At 43.4% G+C, this 23,321-nt stretch overlaps 1 protein-coding gene across 2 annotated transcripts in view; it reads right to left on the reverse strand.

The window, feature by feature from the left end:
* Window positions 1-219: 219 nt before the first annotated feature.
* PINX1 (PIN2 (TERF1) interacting telomerase inhibitor 1) overlaps window positions 220-23,321 on the reverse strand; it is an 84,283-nt gene continuing 61,181 nt past the window's right edge. For both annotated transcript variants that reach the window (XM_060155783.1, XM_060155784.1), the window contains exon 7: window positions 220-1,081. In XM_060155783.1, the coding sequence (XP_060011766.1) occupies window positions 608-1,081 (474 nt within the window). In that variant the 3' untranslated portion in view covers window positions 220-607. The remainder of the gene's footprint in view (window positions 1,082-23,321) is intronic.

Genomic DNA, 23,321 nt, shown 5'->3' on the forward strand with positions numbered 1-23,321 from the left:
CTGGGAAGTTAAACTGCCCCCACCGTCAGCTCAAACTCCTCAAAATACACGGCTGCCACTGCTTAGTGGAAAAGACGGCATTAAAACAAATTCCCCATCAGAACCAAACCAAACCAGACCAAAACAACTCTCTGATTTGGGAATGTAATGATATAAAAGCAACTTGGCAGAAACATACGGTTGGCTATAGAACAAAAAGAGCTATCTGAATGCCAACTATTGACTCTTAATCCTTTAATCAGACCGAGTCCTTCAGTAGGAAGCACAGTTCACTGTTACTGAAAGAAATCAAGAGCAAATACAGACTGTGAGAGACCTACACACACAAGCACGTGCACATAACGATGTACTCACATGAAGGGGAATAAATACGGTGGACTCAGAGTCTAAGAAAGAAATGTATTTGTTTCTGAGAGCCATGATTTGGGACACTAAGAAGTTCTGGGAATCCGATTTGGGAAAGCGTGAGGGCGAGATGCAGCAGGGCCGGGCGTGTCCGAGGCTGTGCACGGCTCGCGGAGTGAACCGGCTCTGCCGTCGGGCCAGGGAGTTTGCCCCAGCAGCGCCCTGACAGCTGAGAAGCTGGGAGGCCCTGGCTCCAGAGAATTTATTTGGAACCTTTCTTCTTTTTCCTCTTCTTTTTCACTGGTGTTTCATCCAGCGTACCGTCCTCTGCTGTCTCAGCTTGCTTCTGTCCCCTTTTCTTTTCTTTCCTGTTTCTGGGCCTCGAGGGAGGGTCCCAGTCAACGAGTGGCGCCACGCAACCTTCTTCACCCTCAGAAGCAGCACCAGAATTCTCGTCCCAGCGTGGGTCTCCCAGCTGCCACTCAACTTGGTCTCTCTTCTTCTTGGCCTTGGGGTGGGTGCAATTCTCCACACTTTTATCTTTCGCCTCTTTCTTTCTTTTCTTCCCTGCTTTCCTTTCCACTGGGGTCTCTGAAGCCTCTGGCCCCACGGCCGTGCCCTGCGCCTTACCCTTGCGCTCCGCCATGCGCCTGGCAAAGTACTCGCGGATGGTGAAGGCACTGGTGGTCATGGGGGAGACGTCAGTCCCCTCTGCAGCGTCGGGACTGGGCTGGCCCTGAGGTGGGGAGAAGAGTAACACCGGTTACGCATCAGCTAGTCACTCACCACCGCCCGGAGCCCGCGTGGCTGGGGGGCCGGGCTCCCCCTGGACCCCTTGCCGGCCGTCGGGTAGAGCTGAGCCGCACGGTGCGGAATGCAGTGGCCACGCGCACCAGCTGAGGGCCGTACGGGGTGGGAGGCCGGGAAGTCGGAGGCTAACTTCACAAGGTAGATGGTGAGTCACCTGGACGCCATTCTGACAGAATGGCCCCTTGGCAACAACCTTATAAATGGCAACGAAGTTCCCAGAGTCTCCATCAGAAACAAGGACCCTAAAAGCCCGGAGCTCTGGGGTGTCGTCAGACACCTACTTGGTCTCGCTGTGGATACACAGGCCTTTGCGCCCTGACCCACAAGCTCAGACGCCACGCGTATATGGGAGCCCCTGCTAAACCAGGAGCCACGTGCCAGCCTCAACCCTGGTGTGTCCAGAGCGTGGCCCTCTGGCCGCTCGAGAGAGGAGGCACCGGGGCTGGAAGGGCCCGTGTGCCCCCTTCCTCCCGGAAGGAACAGGAGAGCTGGGGTGCCCTCTGCCCTCAGCTGGGGGTGGGAGACATGAGACGCCCCCCCCCCACACTGCCGTGAACTAGACACCCATGGCTGTGTCCGTCTGCTTCTAAATGGAGGAATTACTCAATCATAACCGCCGGGATTAAGTGTGGTTTACATTTTAATTTTACATGAATACACTCAGTTGTAAGGCTCGAGAAGGCTTGAGAAGAGGAAAACAAAAATGCTAACTTAATAGGCTGGGATAAAAAATCAAATGCTGCTATCACACCATATAGGTTGTGGCTGGCTGGCAGTAGGGAGATGAAAAGGTGTGCGTGGAAAAGGAAGCACCTTCAAATGGAAGCATATAAGGACTGTGCTTTAGGTAAGGTCAGTGTCTGGAATAATTCTGCCCACAGTCTTTTAAAATAATCAAGCCCTTAAACAAATACACTAAACTTAGGTTTTCATAATTACCTGGCTTCTCCCTTCACATTCACTTATTCACACAGGACGAGATGGGTGGTCCGACCCTTTCATGAGGTGGGAAAACAGTTTTCTGAATAAATCAGTTTCCAAATTAGGAGTCTGCAAATTATTCTGAACTGGGCGGGCAAAGCTCTGCTTGTGCAGCTAACTTTATTACAACCACACATATAACTGGACAAGGTATTTTCTTGTTACAGCAGCACTCAAAACCCGGCTCAGTGGGATCAAAGTTGCGTCCCGTTTGAAATTTCGGCTGAATCAGTATTATATCAGTGGGCAATTGGGCTCTGAATGGCCGCTGACCCAGCAAGCTCTCCCCAAAGGGTACCTTACCAACAACATCACAGCTTATCTAATCAGCACAAACCTTATTTTACTCAGGGCTAAAACCACAAAATCACGTAGTTAGTTTCTTAAATTTCAAAAGGTAAAATGCAGAACATGTGGAATAAACCAAATGAGCTTTTTAAATGTTATCTATCAATATTCAGTTTGGGCTGGAATCCCACGAGGTAATTTTGAGAAAAATTTTAAAATAGCTGCCACAGGAGCCAAAAACACAAGGTCACTTTGTCTTTTTGTTCCTCAAATGTTGAAAAAGAGCTGAAATTTTGCACAGCAGGATGAAAAATCTTCTCAAGGCTCTCCTGATCCCAGCCAATCCCCGCCTGATGGACGAGAAAGGTCTTGCCTTCCGTTTAGTAACGGCACACAGCCACACGCGGCAAGTCTCCATGAAGCAGGCCTGTTTACATAAAATAGGTCTCACTTAGCTTCACAGTATGAGAGGAGTTTGTCTTACGTGGGCCACCTCCTCTGGAGTGTATCTGTGTCCTAGGAACTCAAATTCGAGTCATATCCTATGGCTCCTTACCTTGTTCACCTGTTTATTACCTTCTGAATTCCTGCTTTTAACAGTTAAATCACAGGAACTAAGTACTGGTATTAATCACACTTTTTTTTTTTTTTAAATAATTTATTTTACTTATTTTTTTTGCGGTACGCGGGCTTCTCACCGTTGCGGCCTCTCCCGCCGCGGAGCACAGGCTCATGGCTCACGCGTCCAGCCGCTCCGCGGCACGCGGGATCCTCGCGGACCGGGGCACGAACCCGCGTCCCCCGCATCGGCAGGCAGACCCTCAAGCACTGCGCCACCAGGGAAGCCCAATCACACTTTTAATTACTAGAAAATACAAGATCATTTTTGAGTCACTTGTTGAACTCTGCGGGTCTTTCTAATCCTAGAAAATAACTCTGCTCGTAATCAAGTCCTCTGGTGATAAGGATTTTAATAATCACGGGCCACTGCACACCAAGCTCAGCGGGGCGTGGAGACAAGCCAGAGAGATGCCAGCACCCAAGGAAAGTGGAGGCGAAACAATGAATTGCAGGGCAGAGCGGTGGGCAGCCTCCCACACTCCAGGAATGTACCTGTTTTGAAAACCATGGAAACAAAGGAGGAATAGGTTGCAGACCTGACTGCTGTAGAAGCAAAGCCCAGGTCTCATATTTCATGACTTTATAAATCATAAACCCAGTTTTACTACAGTGATTACAATCCCTGTTTCTATATTCTCAGCCATGAATGCATGAATGTGAACAATGTACACCTTTTTAAGAAAATGAATACTTTTCATATCTGGTCTCTTCTTCAAAGTAAACAAGTACTGAGAAAAGCACCGGCAACTTTTTAGTACTCTGAAATAGCAACAAACTCGCTTCTTCCCACATTTCCACTAAACGTATAATGCAACCCCCCCAGCAAAAAATAAAAAATCTGTAATACCAAATGTGACTTTCACTGCTTCATAAACTTTGAGAATCCCAATTTGCTAACAGTGTTCTAAAATCTAGTAAAATAAATTTACAAATAACTTGAAAACTTCCTGTTCCATACAAAATACTAGCAAGGGAGGTATGGTTAACTAATGATCTTACCGAACATTTGATTTAAGCTTAGGGATTTAGGAAACCTTTTCTTTTAAAATTCCAATTCCTGCTATTAACTAATGGAGGGCCTTAGATAAATCCCATAACCTCTCTGGGTCTCAGTTACTAATCAAGTCAAATAAGTAGGTTAAATTAGACCTGAAAGTCTAAAATTTACTGAACTATGAAATGACATTTGGGCTGGCCATTCCTCTGTGACACCAGACAGCAGAGGAGGGATAGTGAGGCTCTATAAGCAGGTAGCAGATGAGCTCAGCTCATAGACCACTATCACCCCAACTGTCAGGCCAAGATGCAGGAGTGACAGCAATGCACCTACAAGTCCATCCACAGAGAATATTTTACACCACCTGTAAGAGAGCATACAGCTGGAGAGCAGATCTAGAAATACTACTTAGGAGAAGAGAAAGGGCCAAATACTATTTTGCAATGAATAATTTGTAAGCATTCATTTAAAAGAACTGACACTATATATTAGAAGCTAAAATCAATAAAAGCAAAAAACTGGGGTGACTACTAACTGGAATATGAATCTATTTTAAACCTAAGTCCTGGAAATCATCCTAATATTTCTAAGAAAGGTAGTAAGAAGCTGGAACTTTTAAAATGATAATAAGTTCCCATTTTGTACTTAAGGTTTTGAAGGTTCTCTTTTTAGATACCTTGGCTTGAAAGTCTCCACTGATCCTTTACATACCCTAAAAATTTGTGTTCTCAAGAGGCAGAGAGTCGGGAAAATACCAATGAAGCTATCCGGATGGAAGCGGAAATGTGATGGGTTTCTGGAATGAATGACCTGGCAATCTCTCCCTCAGCTTCATGCCTCTACAGTCTAAGATTCCTTAAGTCCTGCTTGAATGCCAAGAGATAAAATAGCTGTCCAGTCACGGCATACGCAAGGACAGTCAGGCTTTCCCCTGGGGACAGTGAGGGATAGAGTCTCTATAGTAGGAGCTAGGTAGGGGTCTCTCTGTAGAACCTCCAGCCTTTCTGTTGGCCTTGATATCCCGTCAGTTCACTGGTCTCCTCACTCAGCTGGGGAAGGGACATATCGCCTGCAGCTGTGCATATCCGAGGCCATGCAGTGCACCTAAGACGAAGAAGCTTTCCAAAGACACAGTTCGGTCAATGAGGGGAAACGGTAAGGGAATCAACAAAACAGTTTAAAAGAGCTCTCCCTAAATTTGTAATATATCCACTACTCTACCTCCCTTTTTGTTAATTAAAAAGAAAGATCCAAAGCTACATTGAGAATCTTGAATTATTTTCCATATATTTTAAAAGCTACCATTTTAAAAATATAAAATGAAATAGTCTGTGTTGTTCTAAAACACTGTTTCATGGGTTAATCTTGTCTGTCTCAGAAAACCCTGCAGTGTTCTCATTTCTTTCAGAACCTATGAGTGTACAGCCTGTGTTTAAAAAAACATTTGACGATGGATTTTCCCAAGTGACAGCAAGGGCCTTAATTTCTACCCCAACCAATAAACACTCTGAGGGTCAGAACCCAGGAGGACTGCTCCCCAGCTCACAGAACCTCAGTGGCTTAAAGCCAGAAGAGCCCGGCGGGACTACTCCCTCCATCATGTGTGGAGACTTGACCCAGAGTGCCCGCAGCCCGGTGCACTGAAGAAAGCGGCTATCATTTCTTGAATACCTTCAGTGTGGCAATCACTTATTATCGTATGTCACCTCACCTTGACAGGGGTAGAAACCGAACCTCAAAGCACTTAATATTCAGAAGGCCTGACGGTGGGAACTGGCAGAAGTAGGATTTGGCCCAAGGCTGCCAGGCGCAGAGCCCGTCCTCCCTCCACGCCCTCCACACCCTCCACGCCAGCATCCCAACTTCCGGCCTGTATCACACAGACCCACTTGTCACTGTTTCTCTCTTCAGAAATCATCCCAACACTGAAGTATATATCAATTGGTCCATGCTCAACTTTATGAGGCAGAAGTTAACTGATGCTAAAACTTCAGGTCGAAAAAAAGGCCACAAGAAATAGATACTACTTTCTAAATAGAAAAAAACTCTATTATCTAGTTTGCAATTCATATAAATAAAAAAATAGCCTGAAACCAGGCTTAAGAGTTGTTGTTTTTTTGTTTGTTTGCGGTACGCGGGACTCTCACTGTCGTGGCCTCTCCCGTTGCGGAGCACAGGCTCCGGACGCACAGGCTCAGTAGCCATGGCTCACGGGCCCAGCCGCTCCGCGGCATGTGGGATCCTCCCGGACCGGGGCACAAACCCGTGTCCCCTGCATCGGCAGGCGGACTCTCAACCACTGCGCCACCAGGGAAGCCCAAGAGTTTTATAATTAGAGCTGGAGAATCTTAAGGCCTCAACCTATCTCTGGCCATTCTGAATTACAAATGGGGTAGGGGCGGGGGGCGGGAAGAGTTGGATGCAAAGGACACAAGACCTTGCAGAGAGAGACACTTAAGAAATTAGCTATCATATACCATAATCATCTCAGGTGCCTGAAAGAGGCATGTCGCCTTTTCTCAAATGGCCACAGAATGTCATGGGCTTGTTCTTCGCTTCTTTTAGGTGCTCTGCCTAGAGGCTTGGCAGCTCAGTGAGCTGTCTGCTCAAGCTCTTCTGGGTTCCCAGTCCTCGGTGTCATTCAAACATGTCTACTGAGAAGGATTAACAGTGAATTGCCCAAATACAGAGGATTCTCTTTATTATTCTCAGAAGAATGTTGTTAGTAACTTTTGGGGCAGGGATCACAGCAGTTTGGATAGAGAATTCAGAGAGGTGTTTGGGGCAGATGCACCACAAGCATAAAGGCTTATCGGTTATGATAAGCATACAGTCCAGGATGAGCTTTCAAAGGCACAATGCTTTAGCTCACCAGCCTTTCTCATATGTCACTGCCGATCTTAAGTGACAAGATGATTGAAGCCTTTTGATTTCCACGTTGCGACACAGGCTGCAACAGTAATCCTTCAATGAACTTTCTCATTGAAAGAAAAAGCAGACAGCCAGAGCTCAAGGGTAATGGACTTAGCAACAGAGTCATTAGCTCTGAGAACTACTGCCTGTGATGAACAAATGCACACTTCCACCCCAGCCTGTGTCATCAGCTTGTGCTGCATTAGCCTGTGAAGAGTTAAGAAAGCTTGGCAAGTGAGTAGTTTGAAAGAACACTTGCATCTTCTCTAAACTTCCCGGCAGGACAGCTCTGACAAACACAAGTTATGTCTTGATGTCTCCTGGGAGGCAGAAATTGCGCCCATCCACTTAGGACAGCGATGAATTCAGGTATGAAGCCATTTCAGGTATGAAGCCCGTCAAGATGAGGGCAGTGCTGAGGTGAGGGGGTGCCAGGACATGTGAGCACAAAACCCTTCGCCAACAGAGGGAGCCGAAGGCACTGCCGCGGTCGCCTGTGATGCTCCCCGCGACGCTCTTCCAGATTCTTCATACAGTTGTGTGCGTCACTCCCTTAAAGATCAAGTGCAAAGCTGCCTCCTTCAAGAAGCTGGTCCCCTGTGAACAACCTCCCTTGGTTACTACTGTGACTAGCAATTGGTTACTTGTACTTTCTGGTTTTGTATAATTTGCTTTCTAAGCATCTTCCCAAGGAATTTTTAAGTTCCTTGAGGGCAGAAATCATGCCTATTTCATTTGGGTTCAGCACAGCCTCTAAGGAAGAACAAACACATGGTGAGCGCTCCAGGAAAGCACAAAAGACACCAGCCCCAGGCAGATCCAGGCTGGGAAGCACTCCCACCCCCCCCCCCCCCCACTGAACCAGAAGCTTTGTATTTGTCAGCACAGGTTCCTCTGCGTGCCAGGCGGGGCTCATGACTAGAAGGGGCTTGGAAGGGTGGCAAGCAAAGAGAGAACCAGCATTTTGCAGTGGACAGTCTTCCCACCCAGATGAAACCACACCCTTCTAATCAGATGCCACCTTGCCTCCCAGTGCAAATCGCTCCGCTAACTTCTGCAGGTGCATCCCAGTGCCTTTTAGTGTGATCAGCCCATCACTCCCTGTGGCCCTGAGCGATGAACAGCTCAGTCAAACGATCCATACATGTCTCTTCTGGTCTATTATTCCACATGTCATCACGTCACCTTCTGGAATATTAGGTAAATCGGGAAAATGGGGTGCTGTGTTTTATGGAACTATCACATGCATGATGTGGGGCGGGCTGAACATCAGCAATAAGGTGACATGCGTGGGTTGTGACTGTTCTCGCCATCAAGAGAAGAGGCTGGAAAGCAAGCGAGTTCTAGAGTACATCCAAGGCAAAGTCAGGAGATCACTCTGAGAAGACAAACAGGTGGATCAAGTTCCACGAGAAGCCCCCGGCAGCAGGTTGTTAAGGTGCAGCCTACATGTTATCTTGAGCTCATCACACAACCTGGGAAGCTGCGCATTCCCGCGAGTCATCAGAACGGTTTGCCTCCAGAGGTTAAGCAAGGAGCGATCAACATGTTGGTCATAAAGCAGAGACTGTGCGACTATGTCAGCATTTCTTCTCTTGCTTTCTACGGTACCTTTTTGGTTTCCACATGATTGAAAACACTGTTTCACTGACAATGAGCTATGTTTGCACTCACAAGAAGTTTACTCAGGGGTAAAATCTGGTGTTTTTTTCAAGATATCATTCACTCACTCACATGTGGAGTTAGGATAAACACATAAAGTCTCAGAAATAACCAGCCTCATGGAATCTGCCTGGGAAACACAATCACTTGCAGGATTAGCAAGCATCACAAGAGTTAAAAACAAATACAAGACTCCACTGACTGACGGGAAGTTTTGATTTGAAGAGGGGTTAAAAATAAAAAAATACAACAACAGAACTAGAACTACACAGCAACTCTTAACTTTATGTGAGTGTGTACATGTGTACAGTGTGTGTATGCTCATGCAAACAGGTTCTAGGAACCCAGGACCTGTGCAGGGGTTCCAGGAGGGCTCTCTGGCTGGCACATGCCCCGAGGGCCAAATCCGGCTGCTGCCGATCAGAATGGTTTTTACACTTTAAATGGGGAGAGGGAGGGGGAGAGAATCAAAGGAAGACTAACTATTTCATGACATGAAAACTATGTGAATTTCAAATATCAGTGTCCATAAATAAAGTTTTGAATTTCATCAGTAAGAAAAATTTGTTTTCTCTCTAGTATATAAGTAAACATAACAGATGCTATGTAAGTATTTGCTGAATGAATAAAATTTATTGTGAAATATAGTCTGCTTTTTGGAAATGTTAGATGCATGTGAAGTATATACACACACATACACGGAGTTGGTTGGAGGGCTCTGGGTTTTGATGAAGTTCTCAATCTCAGTCTCTTGTTAACTTACTGAATTATGCTAGTGAGCGGTAGAGAGGGCTGCCATCTGCCGTTTGATTTCTGGCAGACAAGGACGAAGTTTGCTTACGAAGTGATCTGACATCAAAGAGAACTCCCAACCCACTGTAAGCAGGCAGATACGTCTCTAACGTTAGGCATTAGAACCCTGCCTGGAATTTACAGACTCAGATAAATGAACTGGACAGCTCAGAGAAGATAACGGGGACTGGAAGAGACAGAATATCTTGCTTTTCCCTGAACAACAGCAAAGAACTACAAATAATGCCAAATGCCTCGTAGGAAGGCCAGTGCTAACAAAGCTGTTCATTTTCTTTTTCCCACTTGCCTCATCAGCTGCTCAAATTACCACTCATTAGGAAAAGCCAACATAAACATGTTTTAAAGGGATGGTTCTCTATGGCAACAACCTCTCTCAAGTAACTGACATCAGAGCTACTGACAAGAGTCATACAGCCTCTGGGGAAAGAGAGGGAAAAGAAAAAAGGAGCAGGTTTCCTGCCTCCCTCAACAGTCTTAAGGCCTGGAAAGTTGCAGTGATCCATGTGACAACATTTCACAACACATTGGCTGTTACAAGATAAACGAGGCTCCTCCAAAGCTAGAAATGATCAATGTGACACAGGTACCAATTTCTTTGATTGAAGCCTAAAAATAATCCAAACTGGCTATCGTTTATGATTCTAGGTCAACTGGTTCTGTTCCCTGCTCTCTGGAGACAGGACAAAAAGCTTTTGTAAGTAGTTGAAGCCTAATGCCTGAGCCTCCAAAAGCAGAGGCAGAGGCTGACGAAGGGCCTGTCTCTTCCACCTTTACTCCACTGACTTGAAAATCGCTTAGGAATCATTAACGACTCAAATTTAGGCTCCTTATTATAGAAAGCATAGCACCTTTTGAAGATTTTAGAGACCGTACTATTCTGAAACAAGGAATAGAGTATGAATAGTTATTTGGAATAAGAAGAGAAGGGTAAATTAATTCAGGTGAATGAAGTTATTACTAAAGTCCTCTCCCTCAGCTCCTGTATACTATATGGGATTAATCGTTATATAGACCTTTTTTTAACTGACCAGAAACTAAAGTAACAAATATTTAAAAAATACTTCTAGGAGTAAATTTGGTAGGGCAAAGTAATTCTCTGTTTAAAGGATATTTAAGTTAGTAAGAATAATTAGATAAAATCCTGAAATCACTGAGTCGTGTAATAAAAGTAAATTATACAAAAAAAATAAGATCTTGAGGAGGCTGAGGTCCAAAGTCGTGGCCATCCAGTCCTTCATAAACAACCACTGAGCAGCTCCAGCAGCTACTGTTTACTTGACCAGGGCCGGGGCCCAGACAGGAGCTCCCATCTGTGGGAGGCACACACAGTTAAAAAAAAAAAAATTATAAAAAGGTCTGGGTAGACCTCATGTAAGTGTTCTTGCCACAATAAAATTTTTTTTAAAAAATGCAACAGGAGAATTTATTTTTTAGAATAGACAGAAACTAAACAAGAAAACCAACTACAATACAACTCCATTCAACAAAACCTCTAACCAATTAAACTGAGATTACAATTCCAAAGAGTTCATAAAAATTAAAATTATTACTGCTATTAAATAGATAATTCTCATATATTATTATCATATATATTTAAATATATCATCTCTTAGTTTCATGCAAGCTATAATTTTATTTTATAAGCAAGAAACATATTAAGGAAAAAGAACAAGTAATATTGCCTCCTTACCTGCTCAAAATCCAAAAAAGTTCCTTAAAGCAAGACCTGCCTCTTGTTTGCAGCCCATAACTGGCTCAACCTCTGTGGAGATTCAATGCCCTGCATCACAGTGCTTCCCAAACTACCAGGGGTGAATGGCCAATTATTTTTCTTTTTAAAATCTCCTATCTATTGTGGGCCAAGATTTTTGTTAAAAAAAAAAATTAGAAAACAAAATTTCAAAAAGACATATAAAACACAAGTTCCAATTTCTAAAAATTAATCACACTACTATAAAAGTTTCTAAATGCTTACTCTCAATTTCTGTCCTGTCACGGGCTGGCCTGTGGACGATACTTTTGAGTGGCACTGGTATAAAATACTCAAAGGAAAGTAAGAAAGGTGCTAAGTTCGGTGTAGTAGAAACGGCCATGACCTGGGTGTCAAGAAATCTGACTCACATCTGAGAGAATGTGTGATCTTGGACAAGTCACTGTACTTTCTGGGCCTCAAAGCAAATCGTTTGCAAAACAAGGAAGGAGGGCTACTCAGTGACTTTTTTCAAACATGGTTTTAGCAGTGCGTGTGTTTCTCCAGACGAAATCTTAAACAGAAGGCCAATGTGTAATATACCAGGGGAACAGTGGTTGAGGTGGCGTTGGGGGAACCCAAAGCTCATGTCCTGACACTCCTCTCCCTTAGTAAGGCCCCCAAGGCATCTTTGACGAACTCTCGGGGCTTTACGGAATACAGTTTGAAAAGCAACAGCTATGTTGTTAAGGTCCATTATAATTCTAACATTCACTGTAGCCTAGATAATTTCACAGCACTCAGTAACAGGAGACTAAGAAACTTGCAAGAATAAAATTGGACCTTTACTATTATATAATAAGCACAATTCTTAAGGTGTCATTACCTTTTGGAATTCCAACAATTGGCTGTTTGTGAGCACTGGCCAGTGATCAACGTCTTCCAAAAGTGGTAACAAAGCACCAAGCCTTGTCTCTTCTATACTGTAAAGTGTTATGTTGCAAACTGGATCTTTATGAGGATCCAGATGACTGAGGATGAAGTTGAGGTTGACTGACTCTTCTGGGTCTGCCTGGTGAGGCTCCAAGGAGGACCCAGAGGGAGACGGTAACGCCTACACCCATGTCACCGGTGTCCCTACCACGGTCACTCCAGACTGTAGCGTAAGAAGCAAAGTATCACCTCACCAGCCACCAGCTGCGCTAAAACCCAAAGGAAGGTTCCTCTTCATCTTATTTTCATTACATCGCAGGATGAAAATCTGGGAGAGAATGTTATTTCTGCTTTCCTGCCATAACAGAGGGGCAGAAGGAAAAATGAACCAATATTTCACTCTTCTCCTCCAACACTGGGCCATCTAGGTATCAATGTTTTCTTATCACAAAAGCTCTTAAAACCATTTGCTTGATCTGTCAACAAACAAAAAACCAAATCTAATCCTTTCGGGCAAACCTACAGAAAGTCTAACCAAACAAAACAGCCCAGTGACTTACAGCTCTGGTTGTTTTGGTAGCCCTTGCCCTCAGCCCTTGCTTCTTTTTCTTTTCTTCTGCTCTTTTAATTCATGTCTTATTATGAAGTTATGTTTGTTGGTCTAGAAGACAACATACGTTTTTACTGCTACTAAAACAACCTCCAAAAAAAGCAATGACCCACTTTCTCCTTTCTGGCCTTACAGAAAGTAGAGGCAGGCCCCCAAGCCCTGTTTGAAGTCCTTGCTTCCAGGAGATGGTCGGTTTATGTCTCTTGTCTGAGGACAGGAAAAGGATGCACTCTCGGCACCATGTGCTAGACAGAGATAAGACCAGAGATTTCTGTCCTCAGCACCTTATCAGCTCTTCCTGCTACTTTCCAGAGTGGACAGCACCATGACTGGCAACAAACTAGCCTAAGGGGGGCTGGGTGGTGAGCAGCTTGGGGATTGGAGGGAGGGAGGTAGGAAGGGGTGTAGAATGAAGAAAAGAGGTGAGGTTTTTAACATACCTTAAAATGGTTTTGGTTTGGCTCAAATAAAACTGTCTTTTAAAAAAACCACAAATTTTACATCTCATTTTGCTAAAACTGCAGCAACAGGGACAGAAGTTTTTACAAGAACTTCCTTTCTGGTTGGAATGCACCACCACCTTCCTCGCTTTGAGCCCTGCCCCTAACTGCTTTGTGCTACTGGCTCCCGGGCACGTAGCACAAGTCCGATCTGCTTGTCGATGTTCCAGCCAGGGGCCTATAAACCAGAGGCTGCAGAGAGAATGCTTCCTACAGGCACACGTGCCTCCATTCAGACAACCAGTGTTTTCTGGGGCCACTCACCACTCCATTTCCGTATCGCAAAGAAACAAGCAAGGCTTTGAGATACTCTTCCAAACATAGGAGGATGTCACTGATGACCTCTTTGGGGAACAAGGCTGCTGGAGCAGCTAAACTGGGCTACACTGAGCAAGGTAATTGAAATCAGTTATGGCCTCGGTGATTTCTAAGGAACTCATGTGAAAGTGATACAGATTTGGCAGTCTTCTTCTTCTTTTTTTTTAAGTAATGTATTTAATTTTATTTATTTGGCTGTGTTGGGTCTTAGTTGCAGCTGTGGGATCTTTGTTGTGGCATGCAGGTTGTGGTGCGCAGGATTTTAGTTCCCCGACCAGGGATCGAACCCACGTCCCCTGCACTGGAAGGTGGATTCTTAACCACAGGACCACCAAGGAAGTCCTGGCAGTCTTCTTTTTAAAATGTTTTTATCATGTAAATTTTCAAATATAAGGAAAAGCAGATAAACTAGTATAATGAACACAACGTACCCATTGCCCAGCTTCAAAATTTATCACAACAACCATCACCATTATAACCATCTCTACTCATATTAGTTCAAAGCAAATCAAAAGTATCATATACTTTATAAGTATTTCAGTATGTATCTCTAAAAGACAACAGCTCTAAGAAAAATCCACAACTATATTATCACATAAAAAATTTAACAAAAATCCCTTAACATCACTAAGTATCTAGTCTGTGTTCACATTGACTTTATTGACTTTTAAGTTATTTCTTATTATAATTCATTTGAATCTGTTTCCTAATAAGGTTCATATATTGTGATTGGTTGATATGTCTCCTGTCTCTTTCAGACTATAGGTTCCCACCCCCTGTCTTTTTTGTTTTTTCAAGTTCTTGCTGATGGAACCAAGCCGTGTGTCCCACAGAATTCTCTCAGAATCTGAATTCTGCGGAGTGGATCCCTGTGACATGGGTTAACATGTTCCTCTGTCCTGCCTATGTCCTGTAAAGGGAAATCTAGAAGGAGGCTTATTTTCCAGCACAACATGTCGCCTGATGACAAACTGGGATGGATTCATAGTTAAGTGAGCCTGAGAAACAAACCTGTGCTATTCCTCCCTTCAGTTCATAATGCACACCATCATCTGAGAGATCGGTAGTTGTTAAATTTCAGAATTTCCAAGACTTATTTCACTTTGGAACCCTTTGGGGTATAACATCCCCGGCCATCCCATGGAATTAGCATAGTTATGCTGAACCTACTCTGAGACGGTCTGCTCACACAGATACTGCCATGATCTGGATAAAATGAGTAGTTCTCCTAAATCTTTGATCTACCTTGGCCTGTCTAAGGGGGTGAGCTTTTACCAAAAATGGCAGATACCTGGTAGGGAGGTGAAAAGAGGACCAGGTAAGCATTCCGTTATGAACAACCAGTCTGCTAGGTGACTTTGGGAGAAAAGGCTAGCTCTTCCCTAGCTAGCCCATTATTGAAATGGGAATATCTGTTCCCAGGCTTAGTCAGAAAAATCACTCTTCCACCTTGGAATAGACGGTGGCAGAGAAATAATATGTCCTAAATCATGCCAAGTATGTAGGTATCGAGGTTAAAGACTGCCTACAATATAACCATATTTTCTCCTTGGGATTACGTGCAAGCAGTAAGAGCCGCACGGTCTGACCAGTGGGATAACCAAGTAAAGAAGAAAGATCTGGAAATCGGGTTCCGTGTAAAAGTCTGTGCAAAGTTCAAATTACAGCAGTGAATAATTTACAAAATAATCAAGAGAATAAAAATGGAGAACATAATCAGGAATCAATGTACATATAACACAATTAAAATTTATGAAGGCAATTTCTTAAAAAAAAAATGAACCTGACTTTGCAACCAGTTGCTTGAATCCTTTCACAGAAGAAAATCCAAATGACTTTAAAACACTGTAATTTGACTGTACATAACCTAATGGGATATACCCTAAGGACAAGAAGAATTGGCAAAAAAAACCCTTTTTTTAAAAACCCCTCAATGTACTTTTTTTTTATAATCAAATTATAGATGTTATTCTGTGACTACAGTACATACAATGGGAAATAAGCAAATGAGTAACATGATATTTTAATGCTTTTTATTTCTAGAATTGATAGATTCTAAGAATCTTACTGTGGATAAATAAAGATAAAAGATTAATGAGGTTAAGTCTTGTGGTCCTGAATTTGAAAAAGCAATATGAATATAGACTCATAATATACTTTATCATTAAAAAAAATTACAGTTCTATCAGTGTTCTAAGGCCCAGGAACAAAGACCAACTTAGTAGCAGTGAGCAACCCTACTGCCTAGATTTGGCCTCTAAATATCATTTACCACAAAAAGGAACCGGGGAGAAATGGATGACTCCAAATCTGGGGCAGCAAATGTACAAGGTGGGTCTGAAAAATCTTATACCAGGTAGAAGGAGTGATCAAATACCATTTAGGGTCACGTCAAAAGAATTTAGGAACCAACTTGAAGAGGTTCTCACTGGGCAGATGGAAAATTTCATCATAAAAAATAAAGATGACAGGGCTTCCCTGGTGGCGCAGTGGTTGAGAGTCCGCCTGCCGATGCAGGGGACACGGGTTCGTGCCCCGGTCCGGGAAGATCCCACATGCCGCAGAGCGGCTGGGCCCGTGAGCCATGGCTGCTGAGCCTGTGCGTCCGGAGCCTGTGCTCCACAGCGGGAGAGGCCACAACAGTGAGAGGCCTGCGTACCGCAAAAAATAAAAAATAAACATGACAGATGCAACACATTGGAACATAAATATATTTCAATCCATGAGTGATACAGAAAAGGAAAACTCACTGGTCCCTTTCAGAGAACGCTAAAGAAGCTCTTCCATTTGAAAACTGGTAAATAGAGGAAATAAACAAAATATTACTTATTTATTACCCCTAGGTAATCAAATAGTAGATATGTGAAAATCTCTATTCTAAATTTCATTCTAAAAATTAGAGAGGAAAAGAAAGAGATACGGAGAGGGAATCTACAGATTGAAAGAAACTTAGAGATACATCAACCAATCATATGTGAACCTTACTTAGAGCCTGACTCAAACAAAGAAACTGTAAAGAAAACTAAAATTGATGACATTTATGAAAATTGAAACTCTGAACACTTACTGATGATAGTATGCAATTTTTACCAAGTTTTACAGAGTATAATAATTGTCTTGGAGTTATACATTTTTAAAAAGTCCTTTATCTTTTAGGGATATGTCCTGAAGTACCTTTTAGAGATATCTTCTGAAGTACTGAAGTGTTCGTGGGTGAAATGTTATGATTTCTGGGATTTATTTATAGTAACACAGGGGGGAGAAGTGTATAAGTGTATGGGGTGCTTGTCCGTCTCTACCCACCTTTACAGTCTAGCCCTATAAATGTGCTTGCTGCTCCCCAGAGGCCCTTTGCTTTTTCAAGGATCTGTCTTTGTGGGTATGGTTTTCTTTTCTCCTTGCAAGGCCTTTCAACCTGGCAACTGCTACTCCTTTAAGACGACACACATACGTTACCTGCTTTAATCTCTGCAAGCTGAATTTATCACTACATCACGTATGTCCCCAGACCTCGTGCACAGCACTCGAGGCCTTTGCTCCAGTTGATTCTGCACATCTCTGACTTCCCAACTAGACTGTGAAAATGGGTTGTGTCTTATTCGTTTAATCATTTGTCATTCAACAATGCTCTTGGATGGCAAGGAGAAACATCTGAGTTAAGAAGAAAAAGGAATTGGAAGCGTCTGGATCAGGGGAACTAGAAACGAAGAAAGCAATTAAAATAACATTACTCAGAAGAAGAATGATGAAATAATGATAGATTACACTGCAGGGAGTCGTGACCAAGCCTCGAGCCTCTTTATATATAGCCTGTTATATAGTTATATAGCCTGTTCTACAGCCTAAACTACAGGATCTAGTAATTGGGGTCCATTAAAAAACAGGATAATACAAATGCTATGATTTTGACTCCCTAAAAATGTAATTATCATCTTAACAGGGAGGAAGGGATGGGATGGGCATGAGGGTGATAATCTCAAATTAAATAATTGCTTTAACTAAATGAATAACGTCACTGTTTAAAAAGTACATCATACATTTTTAAAAAAGCTTTTCTTAGGATCACAAAGTAAGCAGCTAAACAATTTCCAATATGAAACTTCAACAACTTTGGAATAAGAATTAGATGAATATCTAAAGCTGATACTCTATTTACAGGTTTCAGTGATACACAGGAATAAATTAACTGCACTGATTTCCAAAGTCTACTCAACAATTTCCTATAAAAGCTACCTTCCTTCTAGAAAGGGCACTGACATGACTGTTCAGATTGTTCTTAGGTAAAGTACCTTCCCCAGGTCAGCTTTTCTGTTTGAGAAATAGAAATCCTACTAAATCTAGGTCACTAAAATCAAGACATAAAATAAATTTAAGTACTTGTTAAAAGCTATGTAAGGAACTTCCCTGGTGGCACAGTGGTTAAGAATCCGCCTGCCAACGTAGGGGACACAGGTTCGATCCCTGGTCTGGGAAGATCCCACATGCCGCGGAGCAACTAAGCCCATGGGCCACAAATACTGAGCCTGTGCTCTGGAGCCCGTAAGCCACAACTACTGAGCCCATGTGCTGCAACTACTGAAGCCCACACACCTAGAGCCCGCTCTCCTCAACAAGAGAAGCCACCGCAATGAAAAGCCCGCGCACCGCAACGAAGAGTAGCCCCCGCTTGCCGCCACTAGAGAAAGCCCGCGCGCAGCAAAGAAGACCCAAAGCAGCCAAAATTAAAATAAATTTATATATATATTTTAAAAAAAGCTATTTAAAGTTCAGGCCCAGAAAATGCTTCAAAACCAGTCAAGTAAAACTGAGATCCTCCACGTGATTTTAAGAGTTGGAATGAGAATTATAAAAGGAGTCCTGGACAAAGGTCAGGGGACACAAGTGACTGCAGGCTGGCTGTCACTACTGCTACTACGATGCTTAAAACGACACCTTCTGATGCAGAAAAGATAAACTTGTCAAAGGACACCAGATGACAAAACAAAACCCAAACACTTTGGCCTTGTGCTGTTTGCAGAGGCTGAGCGCTGTTCAAAGAAATAAAACTCCCAGTGAACTTCCTGCTCGTGGCTCACTGGGCTTCAGATAAGAAGTAACAGAACCCTGACTGACAGAAAGACCTACCAGCATGCTGACTCCCAATAAACACAGAGAACTTATTTATCATTTACATCTTATGGAGGAAAAAAATTACCTGGAAAATTCCTGTAAAGCTTTAGGTTAAAGATTGAGTTTTAAATAGAAATTTTTGGCTGTTATAATGTGGATCCAGTGGAATTACTTAGGATTACAATTTAATGACTGATAAACATTGAGCACTATATTAAACTACACCTAGAGCTACTAGTGAAATCTTACTAATTTAGGGCTGGGTTTAAGCTTCTCACATTATCTCTATGGCCTAGCAAATAAACAAATCAGAATCCTCCTTAATACTTTACTTTACAACCAAAGTCTACAAAAGACAAGATTCTTAAGCTCTACCCAATAGTGTTTCAGTGATCAATTATCCAGATGACTTAATTACAAAATAGTCTAAATTACAAAGAACTCCTAAGGCTAAGATAAATACTTATTTAAATTTCTTAAAAGAAATGCTTTCAGGTGGCTTCAAGAAATTTAGGAATGCTCATTTATAAATATTTGCTGTACTAATTATAATTAGTTCTTATCAAAGCAATCCCACTGGAACAGTTTAAACAATAAGCTGGGGTTGAAGCTGTTTTTTACCTATGGAACAAAGGTTCTTAAACCCCACACATAAATAAGAAATGAAAGAAAATCTTAAATGCAAATACTTTTCACAACACTGAACAAACCAGTGTTGGAAGATCAGTTTTTAAGTACCCAATTTATGAGTGCTTGCTGTGGTATATGTCTATCTACATCTCTCTATATATGTGGGTACACACTTGCCATGTGAGGATGGAGTAATGCATCCTAAGAGGAACAAGCAATGTACTGTGAATAGCTCTTTCCTCCTTAGCTAGACAAGTGTTCCAATTTGTTGCCAGGGAAATCAAATTGAAGATGGTAGGATTGGTTGCCTAAAATTTCTGGGCTGGGTCTATTGCTAGGAGATGAAGGGATTTTGTATGGCTAACATGTCAGAACTAGGACACGGTCAGCAGCAAGATTAGGCCATCCATTTTATCTCTGAAGGTGCACAGATTCCACAGGACCTGAAATGTTCAGATTATACTTAGGTAAAATAGCTTCCCTGTCTATAGAAACAGAAACCTCACTGAATCTAGGTTACTGAAGTCAGACATAAAATGAGTCTAAGCACTTGTTAGAAAACTATTTGGAGTTCATGATCCTAGTCATTTTTTCGCATTTTCATTAATCCAAAATGCCCTGTAATGCTTCAGAACTATCCTTCATCACTTGTTTCCTTGTCAATGTATTTGAAGAGTCACTGAAAGGAATTAGTCAGCAGTGTTTTGATGGCCAGAGAAATGACTACTTTCTCAGTTCCTCTGCTGTTCTGTAGTAACCAACCATTGTAAGTCTGTGATGTGACATCTGGTGGGAGAGGATGCCTAAGTTAGGTACAATGTATCATGTGCAACCATGGCAAGAGCCTTACATTTTAGGTGAATTTCTCAGGGCCATTAAGCCTGACAATTATCTGCCAAGGCCACGTCTGTGAATGGCGACACTTTCTGAGGTCAATGAAAAAGTGAAGAGGCCCTGATATTATTCCTTTACTCTTCTTTCGCATAGTTTGTAGCGTGACAGCATCTCTTTCTGTAACACCAAGCGGTTCATCTGCCACAGGTAAACAGGGGAATAGTCATAGTAAAACATGGAAGTTGTGTGATTTTTCCTAGGCCAGGGGAGCCAGGGCAGTGTGTGTAGAAACATACTCCCCGAAGGAAAGGAAGAAAACCCCAAACCTCTCAGTTTGGCTGTTGCTCAGGCAGGACCCTTTCGGCTCTATTTTCAGAAAATTAAAACTAGCTCTGGCAGCAACTGCTGTGCTGTATCCCCAGACCCGCCCTTCAGGACTGAAGCGTTTGCTCCTGGGTCAGTCCTCTCTGGGAGCAGCCACCTGGCGTAAGGTCACACTCCCATTCCCAGCGGGCAGGGGCCTGGCCCTGGTGACTAGTGGTCACTGCAGGGCCGTGAAGGCCCAGCATCCTGCAAAGATTTGGGGCGATTCTGAAGAGGTCCCTGTGGAGTCAGCAGAGGACTTGTGACTACATCATGGCAGCCCAACTTCTCCCCGTGCCCGATTCTGATTCCTCCCCCCGGACACCCCTCCCAGCTAAGACTCCAGAAGCACCTCCCAATACATTTCCTTCATGCTAATTAATGTCCATTTGAAGGTCTGCTTCCCGGGGAACCAACCTTAATGGCGTCCTCACAGCTCAGAGCTCCACTTCCGTCCTTAGTAACTCACCACCTATAAGCCAATGTGTTCATTCTACTGTTTTTGAGCATTTTAAAGATCCCCTGAACTAGTCTTCCTGGTCTGAGTGAATTATCTCATGAGGCAACTCTGTGTGTGTGTGCGTGCGCGTGTGTGTGTGTGTGTGTCAGAGAGAGAAAGAGGTGGTATGGCGAGTCAGGCAACGTGTGTGGTCTTGGTTACAAAACTGCATACGTTTTAGCAGTTTACCTCTTACCTGATTTTCCCCACAAGCTCTATCATTCTTAACATGGCATTTTGCAAAATGTAACATTTTTCAAGAACACATATATTGTGTTATAACAGGGGCCTATATTTGACATTATGCTTTATAATATTTGTTACTGGACGTTAATACTTTGGAAGAGCTTACAATATTAACTACTGTCTTTGTGAGTACATTGTGAGTTACATGAAGGCAGGAACCATTTACCTGGTAAAGAGCCAGGCAAGGGGCTCCTAAATGATAAAAGAGGGGTCTCAGGGCTTCCCTTGTGGTGCAGTGGTTAAGAATCCGCCTGCCAATGCAGGAGACACGGGTTCGAGCCCTGGTCCGGGAAGATCCCACATGCTGCAGAGTAACTAAGCCCCTGCGCCATAACTACTGAGCCTGCGCTCTAGAGTCCGCGAGCCACAACTACTGAAGCCTGCACGCCTAGAGCTCGTGCTCCACAACAAGAGAAGCCACTGCATTGAGAAGCCCACACACCGCAACGAAGAGTAGCCCCACTAGAGAAAGCCCGTGCGCAGCAACGAAGACCCAACGCAGCCAAAAATAACATAAATGAATGAATAAATAAATAGATAAATTTAAAAAAAAAGAGGGGTCTCAGCAGGGATGGTAATTTATGTTATAAAAGGATTCATTGTGGGGTTTAAAAAGTGAATGTATTAAATGTATTAAAGGATGTATGAAGATGAAATCAACAAAATCCAGAGTATGGAAAATCCTATAAGACAAGAAATTCAAGGTTTCTTCAACAATAAACTGCAAGGAAAAAAGAGAGGAGTAATTGGAACTTATAGGTTAAAAGAGTCTAAAAGACTATCAATTAATTGCAATATACAAATCTTCTTAGGATCCTGATTCAAACACACACACACAAACTAAAAAATTAAGAGGCAACTGGGAAAACTTGAACACTGACTGGATTTGATGACATTCAGGAATTGTGGTTCATTCTTCAGGTATGATAACGGCACTGGGATGGTGTGTTTAAGAGTCCTTACCTTTTAGGGATGTATAATGAAATGCTAAAATCAGATAACAAGACAGAGTGATATGATGTCTAGGAATTGCTTCAATAATTGGAGAGAAAGTGGGTGGAGTACAGCTGACATAATATTGGCCCTTGAACTGATCATTGTTGAGCTGGGAACAGATAGGTGGGGACCCTTACTATTCTCTCTATTTTCCCTACATTTTAAGTTTTCCATAATAAAATGTTTTAAGAAGTGAATGTACGTCTTGTCTGCCAGTATATTAGAACTGTCTCCGGAGTGTAGTGAGTAACCCAAGGCACCTACTCATGAGTGAAGGTGATCACTAACTGGCTGGACTGAAGCTGGCAGTTCCATTATCCTAAGAGATACCACCTCGGGCTCCCACAGAAGGGACAAGGCAGAGGGGAACCCAACCAAGGCAGAAAGGTAATCCCATCTGTGCACTGACTCGGACGGGAACACAGAAGCCAGCAAAGCGGTGTGTTTCCCATATGAGATCATGGATTGGCCACCAAGAGCCACTGCTAATGTTAGAACAGGGTTTTTCCCTGAAAGAGTCACAATTCCTCTTGCTAGCAAAACAGGAACTGAGCCTAACAGGAATATTATGTAATACCAGGGAACTGAGGAGACTGGGAAAAGCAGGATGAGGGGTAGAGAAGAGCACAGGATGAAGGTGGAGGCAGGGAATGGAAACTGCTCGTGGGCTCGTTAAAGGGGCCCAGCCCAGGACGGCTTCCTGCCAGCCTCACCCCTTCCAGCCAGCTCCTTCTTTCCCTCCATTACCAGGCAACTTTTAGGCCATCAAAACATGCTGGGGGAGTGAAAAAGCCTATCTTCTCCATAGCTGACAAGCAGGACTGAGGGGATGCTAGGCAAAGAGAAGAACAGAGGGCCAGCAAGGTGGGGAGGCAGGCCGGATGAGCTCCCTCCGCTGTCAAGAGAGCAGCGGTCCAGCGAGGCGCCTTCAGAGCACAGCCAGGGAGCTTGGGGCCCATAAGCAGCACGTTCCTCAGGCTCCGCGGCAGAGCTAAAAACGCAAGCTCCTGAAGGGACAAAACGTGCGAATTTTTAAAAAGGTGCACCACAGCATGTACACGGTGATCCTGCTTTTGAGACGGCCAGGAAGTGGTGGACACCATCTCTAGCACACGCACAGTCCTCCACACCCCAAGGTTTAATTATGGTTACCACTGGGTGTT

This window comes from Lagenorhynchus albirostris, chromosome 7 (genome assembly GCF_949774975.1).
Source record: "Lagenorhynchus albirostris chromosome 7, mLagAlb1.1, whole genome shotgun sequence".
Classification (NCBI taxonomy): domain Eukaryota; kingdom Metazoa; phylum Chordata; class Mammalia; order Artiodactyla; family Delphinidae; genus Lagenorhynchus; species Lagenorhynchus albirostris.